The sequence below is a fragment of the Aethalodelphis obliquidens genome, unplaced genomic scaffold (assembly GCF_003676395.1).
Source record: "Aethalodelphis obliquidens isolate GAN/ISIS:26980383/991018 unplaced genomic scaffold, ASM367639v1 scaffold12, whole genome shotgun sequence".
Lineage (NCBI taxonomy): Eukaryota > Metazoa > Chordata > Mammalia > Artiodactyla > Delphinidae > Aethalodelphis > Aethalodelphis obliquidens.
In genome coordinates, this window is record NW_020837956.1 from 37,390,166 (window position 1) to 37,403,347 (window position 13,182).

General features: G+C 47.5%; 1 protein-coding gene across 2 annotated transcripts in view; it reads left to right on the plus strand.

The window, feature by feature from the left end:
- MBOAT2 (membrane bound glycerophospholipid O-acyltransferase 2) overlaps window positions 1–13,182 on the plus strand; it is a 116,667-nt gene that overhangs the window by 85,151 nt on the left and 18,334 nt on the right. For both annotated transcript variants that reach the window (XM_027113854.1, XM_027113855.1), the window contains 3 exons: window positions 4,361–4,416; window positions 5,868–5,922; window positions 11,058–11,241. In XM_027113854.1, the coding sequence (XP_026969655.1) occupies window positions 4,361–4,416; window positions 5,868–5,922; window positions 11,058–11,241 (295 nt within the window). The remainder of the gene's footprint in view (window positions 1–4,360; window positions 4,417–5,867; window positions 5,923–11,057; window positions 11,242–13,182) is intronic.

Below are 13,182 nucleotides of genomic sequence, written 5' to 3' on the forward strand. Positions count from 1 at the left end.
TCTTTACCGTCAGAAGGTGGCTGGAATCCATTTCACAAGGCCTGTGCCGTCACCCTGGTCTGGGCTGCCGTTCTCGCCTGTCTCTTAGCCCCATCCCAGCACCCCAAAGTCCTTTCCACCCAGAGCTGGAATATACCCATTTAGAACCAAGTTAGTTCTCTCCTGTCACCCTCCACAGTTCCCAATGTGTCTTGGGTCACAGCCTGTGTCCTCACAGCGCCCTGCAGAAGCCTCCTAGATCTGATCCCTGCCCCCTGTCTGTCTTCACCATCTGTTCCTGTCCTTACTTGCCTCCTCCAGTCACATCAGTGTCCTTACCAGCCTTCCAGCAGGCCAGTCACACCCACCTGGGGACTGGTGAACTTGCCTCACCAGGGCTTGCTCCCTGACTCAAGTTCTCTGTGAAACATCACCCCCGGGTGAGGCCAATCCTCACCTGCATCCTGGCACTCCCTCTCCCCCACCCCGATGAGCAGAACAACAGCTGGCATATGATATATTGACCTGTAAGTTCATCTGTTGTCCATCCCTCCCCAGTACAAGAACGAGAACCCTGTCTCATTCACGGCTGTGTCTCCAGCACCTGGTGCCTTGTAGGTGCTCATTAGATACTTGTTTTCAGAATGACGGAGTAAAGGGGATGGATGGGTGGCTCAGAAGCCTTTTCCATCCACTCTCACTGCACATTCCTTTGGTGTTAGGTCCGTGGGGTTTGTCGGTTTCAGTGGGTTTTGCTGTTTTGGAGGAGAGAACACCTGTGTATCAGACATGCCTGAGAGTGGAGAAGTAAGTTTGGTTCTGTTGTTAGGTCCCTTGTACCCTGGTGACAAACTGACCTTTACCTAGCAGGTGCTCGTAGTTGCTTTGTGGCAGCATTGTTAGAGTTCAGCAGTCTCCTAGAGATGATGGAACAATCCAGAAAGTGATTGTTCTTTTTTCGTATTCATTCTCTGATAATGTTTAACTACAGTTTGAGTTTCACTGTGTGATAGAAGTAAATCCCATTACTCTCCTTCTTTGTAGAGGAAAAAAAAAAAAGCATGTCAATGTTTTAGTTAAAAAGCAAAGTTAATTTGTACGCTTTTAAAAAAATTATAAGAAGTCTAGAGCTTGTTAGTTCTTGACGTCTTATTTTATGTTACCCGAAGCTCTTTCATCGGTTGAGGTATTTGTTTTGAATAGCTAGGTGGCACATTTTTCCATGTTCCTGGCAGAGTGCCGGGGAGAAAGCGTGTGTAGTTCCACCTGAATCTAGCGATGTCATGGTGCAGAACGTGCAGGCGGCTCCATCCAGGCCCGGACCTCACTCCATGGAGGCCCGGAAGCCGACTGCCTGCCCTCCCCACTCCACCTCGCAGCCTCCGCCCCAGGGAAGCAGGAGAGTCTGATTCACCTCGCGTTATCTCAGACGTCCAAGGACCTGGGAAGCGATTAGATATTGGAGGCAAAGAGGTAGTTAAAATGTCAATAAAGGTGTAAGTGAAAATTGCCTGAGTCACTCTAACTGTCGCCATTCAGGTATTTGTGAACAAAGTGCACGGCTCGGAAAACCACTGCAGCTCATCTCTTTGTCAACCCTGGGAGCGTTTCCACTTAGAAGCGTCCTCTGTGCACGCACGCCACCCCTGCCTCCGTCACTCTGCTCTGTCTCCCGGCCAGGCTCCTGCCTGTGTGGGACTCATCGGTCTGCCTTCCCCTCTGGTTTACTCTTCTGAGCTCTCGTTAGTCTATTCCTCCCATGCTGAGCTTCCCCCTAGTCCTTTTTTGCTTTCATTCATAAAGTGCTCCTTCATAGTCACTCTGTAATGATTTTGTCTTCTGTCATGTTCCTGTCACATTAGCCACCCCCTGACCCCTGCCTGGGGCAGGTTGGACCAGAGGCTGTGGAATGGCCACCCCTTTAAAACCAAAGGAAATGTTCAGGGGTAACAATCGTCGGTTAAGGAAACAGAGAAGCGATGAGAGACATTTTTACAAGCCGGTCAGAACTTTGAGCCCGAGTATATAGCAGGTGCCGAGGGTACAGAGGTGAACAGGGCAGGGTTCCTGCTGCTAAGTAGTCCATGGGTTTTGTGGTGACAGGAAAATAACCCAATAATTACAGAACAGTCTGGTGCCTGTTTTCAAGCACAGAGGAGAGCGGACAGGAGGGAAGGAATGTAATCAACCTCCGGAAGGAGTGATGGGTCTTGACACTCAGAAGATTCAGTTGATGTGGTATTTTAGAAATATTTATTCAGCACACATCCTGTGCCAGGCACTGTGCTCGGCACTGGAGGGTCCGTGGTGAGAAAGACTGTTAGCTCCATATAGCAGGGACCTTCTCAAGAGGGAAGAGAGATTTTAAAACACAGCCATCACTGGATAAATGAAACACCCATGAATGTGAAGAATTCTTTGAAGGAAATAAACAGGACGCTGAGATGAAGTGAAGGGCGTGTGTTGCATTTGGGCAGAGGTGGCTGCTGGGGAGGAGCTGCGCACGGGCCTCTTGTACGAAGGGACTGTTAGCCTGAGGCCTGAAGCAGGGGACGGGGATCTCCTTGCAAAGCAGCTCCAGGAGGAAGCAGCATCTGGGGAGAGTCTGGAGCACGTGGGTCTGCCCCCCGCCTTCTTCCCACCTCTGTTAGGGAGCGTGCTCCTTGGAACCACTCTGTCCCCCGACGCAGCTCACTTGCACGAGAGCCTGCGTCCCGCACACCTGATAGAGTAGAAGTTGCTTGGGGCTGCCAGTAGGCGCAGTAAGGGCATGCACTCAAGAAGCACATATTTGCCTTTGGGGAACATCTGACGTATATGGACCTAACAATTTAGTACGTCACTGAGCTGATAGTATAAATTTAATAATTATTTTTTCAGGTGTTTTTATGATGTTTTAAGGTGATGCGAGAATTAAAATTTAGAACCGAAGAGTATTTTCTCATCCATTTTTTAACTAAACTATGAAGAGAATTAGGCAGGTGAGAAAAATGATTCTTTTCCCCCAGGGAAATGGGAGTTACAAGGTATTTTTATAATCCTCAAAGGCATGTAAAATATCTTGCAAAGTTAAAAAAAAACTGGCAACTGGCTGTTGAAAGCAAGCAGCCTGGGGGATAGGTTAGCCGAGGAGTAATTTCCTGAGAGTGAGTGATGTATGTGTAGGAACTGACCTTTAAGGGAACTCAAGAGGAATCCTCTCCGTTAGTACTTTGAGTTTAAGAGCAATCGTCATCTGACAGGTTTTTCGTGAGATCTTGCCTGTTAGGTGAGGACAGTGGGCTGTAAGTTCTCGGGGGGCCCAGGTCTGTGCATCTCATGCCAGCGGTCGGACCATTTACAACAAACCCTTGATGACGTGGCTGACACGGTGAGAAATCACCTCCTTTCTTTACATGTTTCAAGATGCTGGTTGTTTTGGTGAAGGTGGCAGTCTGTGCTCTGAGCAGTGGGCACGGGGAGGGGTGGGGGTGGGAGGGTAGGGGGGAAGCTCAGGGTCTTCGTGGTGCCGCTCCCCGGCTGCGATGGGCCTTCCATGATTTCCTCCTGGTTTTATTGAGATTCCAAAACTATAAACAGGTAACTTAGGGTTAATTGTTCTTTAATACTCATGTCTGTAAGCTAACGTAAAGGATGGAAATGTAGCCTGGTGGGTTTTCTTACGTGGATTTTGGTTTTCTTCGCAAGTTATCCATTCAATCAGAGACTGGGAAATACGGGGGAACGGCTGCCATTTTCTCACTTAAAACACACATGTAAAGTCCTCTCTCTGTGGAGTGTGACCTGGTCTGTGTGCGTTCAGTACTGCTCCAGGGCGTTTTAACAGCTGCTCCCCCGCCTTGCCTGGCTCCTGGAACAGCGACATAGATGTCGTCCTTTCTCTTTTTGCCCATTTCCCTCTTTCTGCTTTGCTCCACATTTCTTACCCAAACTCCTTTAATTTTCTACCTATTCGCCTTTTCCCAGGCGACTTACTTTCCATCTTTAAATTCAGCCCTGAGGCAAAAGGCAGCACAGAGTATTGAAAAGTACTGAGTGAGAGTGGGGTGATGGGATCCCCTCTGGTGGCTGTGTGGTCCTCAGCTCTGGCCTCAGGTTACAGGCAGGAAGTGAGGAGGCGGGGCTGCATCTCTGCTCACACGGGTTTCCTTTAGAGGATGAGCCTTTTCTTAGAGCAAGGGAGAGAACCCAGATCCCCTGTCTTCTGTCGCTTCCCCAAACATAACAGCCCTGGAGTTCTCTTTGAAATTCCTTGGGGTCTTGTTTTTATTTAAAAATTTCAGGGTTTTGTAGTCATAAGCAGAATAAAAACTCTTTCATATATCATAAGTATTATTTTAAATTTCTTCTTGTAAAATATTTATTTTCTGTTTTGTCATAGCCCAATGATGATAATTACCCAGAAGATCACTAGTTTGGCTTGCGAAATTCATGATGGTAAGAATTTGGAAATTAATTTTTCATCACCGAAAAGGTTATATTCCAACCATCCTTTGTTTGAGAGATTATGATAACTTTCTGTTAGAGGAAATAAAGGGATGGCGGTAAGATAGGGAAAATATTGAACTCTGCTTAAGGCTACTAACGTGTGCTTGTTTTCTTTCACTGTTTATTCTTAATTTTGCATTCAGTTCAGTGACAGAAACAAAGTAAAATAGTGTAAGTCAGGCCCGTGACCCACATCAGTGGCACTTTAAAATACGAAGGAAATAGACATTTGGTCTAAATCAAGTTTTATTAATCCCTGCTTCATCTCTGTGTTACATTTGTATTAAAATCTGCATGTTTTCCCCCTGCCCCACTCCCTTATACACATGAACACACACACACTTACGTATCCTTTTAGTACAAATACGTACGTATTCATATTCTGTATCCTCAGTGAATGGACACCTTGCCATGGCAAATGCTGGCAGTCAGGACTCTGAGTCCTAAGAGTTAGACTCTGGTTTCTTCAGAGATTGAAGGAGGATTCTCTATAGGACAATCATTTATAGGTAGCCTGGATGGATTTGCAGCCTCCTAGTATCCATCACCCATCCTGTGCCACCTGCTCGGGAAGACCCACAAGAATTTTCGAAGTGTGTTGTTGCTTCTTAGACCTCTTCTGGCCTTTAAACTGGGTTTAAGATTTAGCAATTTGAGGACTTCCCTGGTGGCACAGTGGTTGAGAGTCCGCCTGCCGATGCAGGGGACACGGGTTCGTGCCCCGGTCCGGGAAGATCCCACATGCCGCGGAGCGGCTGGGCCCGTGAGCCATGGCCGCTGAGCCTGCGCGTCCGGAGCCTGTGCTCCGCAACGGGAGAGGCCACAACAGTGAGAGGCCCGCGTACCGCAAAAAAAAAAAAAAAAAGATTTAGTAAGTTGATGTGTAATCATAGGTAACATTCTCCTGTTTGGAGGAAAGGTAAAGAAGTGGTTGAAGATGGTATACTGAGTTCAGTTTCATTCACTAGAGTCACGTAGGAGTGAGGAAATCCTTCCTTGCTTTATACTGTCCATACCATTGAGGTTAGTCATTGGAATCGTCCAATAATAGAAACATTTTCATGCCTCCTTTTGAAAAGTACTATTAAATATGCTAGCATTGGGGAACTTTTAAATGTAATAATACTTTCCTTTAGAAAAGAGTCAAATTAGTTCCCTGACATGTGTTATTTATTTTGCCCAGAGCTGGACGTGTTTGGTTATATGATGGTCCTTTCACGTGATTGAGCCTGTGTTGTAATGAGAAAGAAAGGGACTAGTTATACCAAATAGTTAGGCCAAAATTGGGATTATAACCTGAATTTCGAAGGAGGAAAGTAATGCAAGTGTGAATGGGAAGAAATACCATTCTTTTCTTGGGAGAAATCATAATTGATAAATTGCCTATTTTTATTTCTCAGGGATGTTTCGAAAGGATGAAGAACTGACTCCGTCACAGAGAGGCTTAGCGGTAAGGTATGTGCCTTTAAATCGTCTCCTGCCGAGGTTCACGCTGTCCCTGCTGGGGACACACACTTACTCATGGCCAAGGCTAACTTGTCCTCCTAGAAGCTCTTAGTTCATGAAAACCAAACGATCCTCCGTCTGCACGCCTCCCGCCACAAAATCCGGCTGGGCTGGGCCTCCCTTCTAAGACTCCCACAGCACCTTGAGTATTTCATCATACAGCAGCACCTCCTGTGCGCCACAAGGCAGCTACGAAGTCTTCTGTCTCTTCTGCGAGGCTCTGAGTTCCCTGAAGACAGGAAGGTTGTTTGGTCTTCATGTAGTAATTATGAGTCATAATCACAGCTACCATTTATAGACCAATGACCTGATGGCAGGTGCTGGGCTTAGATGTGTTAATATAGCACAGAGACGCCATGTTTGGAAATAATGAAGAACCAGCAGGATATTCTCATTGGTACTTGAGGAATTCACTGTGGGAGAACCTGCTCCTTGTTTACTGTGCGTCCTCTGTGGACTCAGCTGAGGAATAGCTTAAGTTCTTGGCAGGGCCTATCTTAATCTAATATAATTAGACGTCAGATACTCAATTTACCTAAAGAAGAACTTCCCACAAGCACCTCGTTTCCTGTAAATCTGGAACTAATAGTATATTCTTGGCTGTCAGAAGAATGAAATGGTTTGTGTAGTAGGAAGGCCCTACCCTCAGTGCTCACCTTTGATCCCAGCTAGTACGTCTTGAGGATCTTCTTATATTTTCCCCATCTTTAAAATGATTCTATTTTGATATTCACTCTAGCCAGTCTTTATATATCAGCGAATATGCACTTGAATTTATTTAGCTGCTAAGAGGTTAGTTTGACCTGGGCTCTGTGACCTGTATGAGTCCTGGGTCCATCCCAGGAACCGCTCGTCAGGAGCCACTCAGCCCTGGTCCCCCCTTTCCCTCCCACACGGCCACCTGGCAAGACCCCAAACCCGGTTACATTCAACTCTCCGCCTGCCCGAACAGCAGAAGAAGGCAGAGTGGAAAAACGTTGTCTTGCTGATTGGAGTGTTTCGGATTTGTTACCCCAGGTTTAAAACTACGGAGCTCAGTATTAACCACAGTTCCCCTGCCTCCTCCCCGCCAGCCACTCACTTTCCACCTGCTGCAGCACTGGGAACAGCGTCCTCCTTTCTCCCCGACTCCCAGCACCCCGTCCCCGACACGCACGTGGGATGGTGTTTGCTTTTTGGAGAAAATAAGGCAACTCTGCTTCATTCTGCGACCGCCGAATCTACCAGCCTGCCTGTGTCTGTAACAGAATACTCTCCTTTCCTTCCCAGTGCCACGTATACACCGTCCGCAGTCCAGCCCAAGGCCAACTTTTCACGTCAGCGCTGAGTCCAGTTGCTTCTTGAGTACAAAACTCAAGGATTTTGCTTCTTCGGTTATCCCATCTTGTGCCTTGTCGCTCATCAGTTTTTCCCCCTCTGTGGGCTCATTCCCACCAACTTAAAGGGAAAAGACTCCTTGACCTCACAGCCCCTTCCAGCTTCCACCCATGACTCTCCACTCCTTTAGGGCAAGACTCCTTGAAGGATTTCTCTATTCTTACTTCCTCATCTCCTTTTCTCTCCCCAACCCACTGCAGTCAGGTTTCTGTCCTCGATGCTTGTCTGCCACCATTCTTTCAAGGTTGCTCTTCACCTTGGCAGATTTAATGGTCCGCCTCGGTCTGTAGGCCGCTCGACCTCTCAGCACCGCGTGACCCGTTGGCTCGCTCAGTCCGTGAAACACCTTCGCCGCTTACCATCCGGGCCACCACGTGCATCTCACCGTCCTCGTGCCTCACCGGCTGCTTCTCTTGGTCTCCTCTGCTGAATCCCTCTGCCTCACTGCGAAGTGTTCCTGTGCTGCTGGGCACATCCTTGGACTTTTCCATCTTCTCCGGGCGATTGCTTGCCTTCCATTGGCTTTAATACCGTCCACGCATTTGAAGTCTCCTATGTTTATATCCCCATCCAGCCTCTCTCCTGGGCCCCGGCCTCGTATGTCCACCTGCCATTGCAGCATCCAGGTGTGGAGGGTAAACAGTGTCTCAGATGGAACCTGTTTGGAACAGAACTTCTGATTTCTGTGTCCCTTGTCCCGCACCCCAACCCCATCTGTTCTTCCACCGTTACTTCCCTCCCAGCTGCCTCGCTTTCTACCTGGTCCACTGACATCACCGCGGCCTAACCTCGCTCTCCACCTGGTCCACTGTCCGAGCTTTTCTGGCTGCTCTCCATTTTCTCTCCTGCCCACCCGGCAGCCAGAGATTCTTTTACTACGTATTGGATTATATTATCACCCTCTCCTGATGAAAACCCTCCCGTGGCTCCTCATGCCATCGAGAATAAACTAACAAAGGTCTGACGGCCGCCTGGCAGGCCCCACAGGAGCCGTAGCCTCCTTTCCTCCCTACTCAGCCCACCCGTCACTGCACAGCCCTCCCCTCCCGCACCCTGTAGCCCTTGGCCCTGCTTTACTTTCCTTCATCGTATGTATCACTGTCTGATGTTTTATAATATATTTATGGGGATTGTCCCTCTCCCTGGCCCCCACTTGTCAGCTCCAGGAGGACAGACCTTCGTCTTCCTTATCATTACATTCCCATCTCCTCAACGGCAGTTTGCCCTGGGGTGCTTGTGGGCCCCAGGAGACATTTGCCAATGCCAGGGACATTTTTGGTTGTCACTGGAGGAGAGGGGCGGTGCTACTGACTTCCGCCGGGTCAAGGCCGGGGATGTGGCTAACGTCCTACAGTGCACAGGACGGTCCCCTTCAACAAAGAAATATTGTCCCTAAATGTCAGTAACGCTGAGCCTGAGAAGCCCTAACCTGGATGACGCACAGTTAATATCAAATAAGTATTTATGGAATGAAGAACGAATCTCCCACTTGATGTCATAAATAGAGTATTACGGTTATACTTAGTTCTCGTTTCATAGCACGTAGTATAGTTATCTGCCTCTTGTCATTTGTACGTCAGCCAGTTTCATGGTTCAGAATCATCTGTCCTTGAAAATTGTGATACATATTTGGACACGGTAAGATTGAGATGCGCCTTGACAACCTGGCGTTGTTTTGGTCTTGAAATAAGTGGTGTTGAAAATGGGGCTCTGTTGCCTGAGCACAAGGGGCTCTTCGGCAGCTTTGTGACGACGGGGCACTCGTCCAGGTGTGCGAGGTGGTGAGAAGGCCCTCTGTTACATGGAAAGAACTACAAGAGAAAATCTGCCGAAACATTTTGCTCCCAATCACTCGTGAGCCCTCAAGAAAAATTACTTAATGTTCCAAAAACTTTTAAATGTAGAAAAGTAATTCAGGAAGAAATTTTTAAGGAGTTTTGGCTAAGGGGTGACCTAGCTGAGTGTCAGTTGGGCCAGAAGCACTGTTTTCTCTTTGTTTTATTTAATAAAAATATACGTGAGGGGGTTCCGTCGACTCCTCTTGGCCATAGAGACTGTGCTTTTTTAGGAGATCGCCTGTCATATTAGAGAGGAAGACAGGGCTGTAACACGTTCAAGAGCCTACTTACTCTCCCCGGGTGTAGTTGTGCTTTTATTTGTGGTAGTTTATAGCTGTCAGTGGATGGCAGACTTCACAGATGGAGCTGGTTTTAAAAAATAAAAAAAATACACTTCTGATGCATTTACATGATAATATACATGGTCTGCATAATCTCCTACGTTATTAACTGGTTTTCTCCCGGTTACCTGCATTGAGAACTGGAATGCTTCGTACACTTTAGATACTGTGTGCCATTTGGACTGACCTGAGAGCAGTTGAATTAAAAATGTTGCAGTAGGGCTTCCCTGGTGGTGCAGTGGTTGGGAGTCTGCCTGCCAATGCAGGGGACGTGGGTTCGAGCCCTGGTCCGGGAAGATCCCACATGCTGCGGAGCAACTAAGCCCGTGTGCCGCAACTACTGAGCCCACGTGCCACAACTACTGAAGCCTGCACACCTAGAGCCCATGCTCCACAACAAGAGAAGCCACCGAAATGAGAAGCCCGCGCACTGCAACGAAGAGCAGCCCCCGCTCGCCGCAACTAGAGAAAGCCCGCGCGCAGCAACGAAGACCCGACGCAGCCAAAAATTAATTAAAAAAAAAATGTTGCACAACATCCTTGATTCCTTTCTCCCTTACGCCGCACATCCGGTCCATCAGCAGACCCCAGGGCTGTCCTGCCAGAAGGCAGGCAGACGCTGCTGCTCCGCGGCCCCAGCCCCGTCACCTCCCCCTGGAGGTGAGCGGCCTCCTGACTGGTCTTCCCCGTCCACCCTTCTCTGTCCACACCCAGGGGCTAGAGGGATTCTTTCAAAACATAGGTATTTTAAAAGCCGACCGTAGTTTTTCAGCACATTCAGAATAAAATCCAAGGTTCCCTCCGCGCCTTGCAAGGCAGGCCCCTCACCTCGGCTCGCTGACTCCCCTCCTGCCTCCCTGCCTGGCTCAGCCCGCCCAGGCACACCGGGCTCCCTGCTGCTGGCCCTGCCCCCGGCTCAGGGCTTTTGCTCTCATCGTTCCCTCTGCCTGGAGCCCTTGTCCGGGACATTCACACGACTCGCACGTCTCCTGATCAGAGAGGCCTCCTCTGACTTATTAATATAACAAAATGCCCCCTTCTCCTTGCACGTAGCATCTCTGAAGTTACTTTATGTATTTTTTTATTGTTTATTTTCTGCAGCTGTTCCGTAAGCTCTATGAATGCAGCGTTCCCCTGTTTGATTTACTGCGGTATCTCTAGACCCTGGAGCGTGTGTGTAGTAGTCGGTGCACACGTAGATTTGTTAAATGAGTGAACGATTGACTAGTAAGAGATGATTCTTCCTGCCGTATCTTGTCCTCCTCGGGTTTGTTTCATCATGAGGAGTTAGGTGGAGACCCTTCGTAGTTGCTCATAAAGACCTGTATGGAAACTCTTTTATCCAGAAATACTGTTGCGCATTCCTGCATCCTGAACCTTTAAATTCTCATTGTTTAGATGCAAATGAAAATCAGAGCTAGTTTTATTTTGGAAATGCTAAGAGAAGTCAGGATGGAGAGGATCATTCCTGTCACATTTTCTGGACGCGAACGTTCCCTCTCACATGTTGCGTGTCTTTTCGTTGCAGACGCATGCCGAGCCTTCTGGAGTATTTAAGTTACAACTGTAACTTCATGGGAATCCTGGCAGGCCCACTCTGCTCTTACAAAGACTACATCACTTTCATCGAAGGCAGATCGTACCATGTGACACAATCAGGTGAACACGGAAAAGAAGAGATACAGTATGAAAAGACAGAGCCATCTCCAAATGTAAGGTCATGAGGTTCACCTGCAGCCTCTCTAACATGTCTTGATTAGCCTTGTTTATTTCAAGATACTAATGTTTTCAAGTTTTGAGTTTACCCATCTTTTTCTTTAAAAACATTTTTCGAGGTAAATGACACCTCACACAGTACCTAGTGGTGATGCCTGGTAGAAGTACAATCATGACTGAAGAACAAAAATAAGGTTACTTTAAAAGCTGTGCTGCGTTCCTTAGTGAGGATAATGCTTTGTAGTCATGGAGTATTTTACAGAAAAGCCCATCTCGTGGATCTGGCCGAGCCTCATTTTCCAGGCTTTTTCCTTAGCTGTACCTTACGTCTCTCCTCATGCTGACCATTGCCAGTTGAAATCTTACACCTCTTTAAAGGCCTACTTCAGATATCACCTTTTCCATAAACCTTGTCCAGTTTTCACAATACAGAAGATAATAATAGTGAACACTTTCCCAGCACTTTCAGCCCCAGGACAGTCTTGAGGGCAGACGCTTTATTCTCACGACTTCATGTATGAGGAGGCTGAGACTCAGAGGCTAAGTAATTTGACCAGGGTTTCCAGGGTGGCAGTGGGAGAACCGGAATCCAAGCCCAGGCGGGCTGAGCCTCACACCCGAATGTCATCTTTATTCCTTGGAACAACGGATACGTCTTGTCCGGGGAGCCCGTGCGGCTCTGTGCAGGCCAAGTTCTGCTGGATTTGATCTGGTAGAATCCAAAGGTCCATGAGAAATAGGCCAGTCAACAAGTCTGTGAGACAAAAAGGTGGGGCTAGGGCTTCCCTGGTGGCGCAGTGGTTGAGAGTCCGCCTGCCGATGCAGGGGACACAGGTTCGTGCCCCGGTCCGGGAAGATCCCATATGCCGCGGAGCAACTGGGCCCGTGAGTCATGGCCGCTGAGCCTGCGCGTCTGGAGCCTGTGCTCCGCAACGGGAGAGGCCACGATAGTGAGAGGCCCGCGCACCGCAATGAAGAGTGGCCCCTGCTCGCCGCAACTAGAAAAAGCCCTCGCACAGAAACGAAGACCCAACACAACCATAAATTAATTAATTAATTAATTTTTAAAAAAAAGGTGGGGCTAGTATGCTTTCTCTGAATGTGGGGTTTGGAGCAGAGGACCAGCTCCTTGCTAAGTTATTATGAAACAAAGAGTGAATGAAGACGTGCACTCATTTGCAAAATCTCTCGTATTTTCTCTTTCGTGCCATGCAACTCATTGTGTTTTACACCAAAAAGATGCTCTCGTCTTCACAGTTTCCCTTAACTGGCCAAGTGTTAATTGATGAATGCCAGCTCAAACTGGGACGAGAAACTGGGTATATTCAGATCTCTTCGCTGACTGTTTTGTGTCAGGCTGACCACTTAACCCTTCAGAGGCCTCACTGCCGTAGGAGGAGCTCAAGGTACTTATAGACAGCTTCTATATCCCAGAGGTTTATTCTAGAATACTGAGAAGGGAATGAAATTAGGAATTTAGGAAATTCCTAGTAAGGAATTTAGGAATTTAGGAATTCCTAACTAGGAAATTAGGAATTAAAATGCTAGACTTAATTTTGTAAAATGCTGGAAAAATATCAAGTGCAACAAACATATAAGTAGTGGTAAATCAAACCCAACAAAAAACAGTGCAAAGTTGTGGATTACTTCTGTCACCTCACTCTGAATTTTTATGGGATTTGCTCTTAGAAAACATCACTTTCCTCCTTCAGGTCATGGACATCATAAATAAGAGATTGCTGACAATAGCAAATACTCTTCATATATTATCTCACTGTTTTAGTATATTTTAAATTTAAATTCCATATGTACATAGTTCACACAAACAGTGGTAGTTATTTACAGATCACTTAAAGGCACTTAGAAACTCTTTGTGTTGTGAGTGGGGTGTGTAGACTCTTTGAATCCAAAGTGGGTCAGTCAGGTACCCAGAGGCC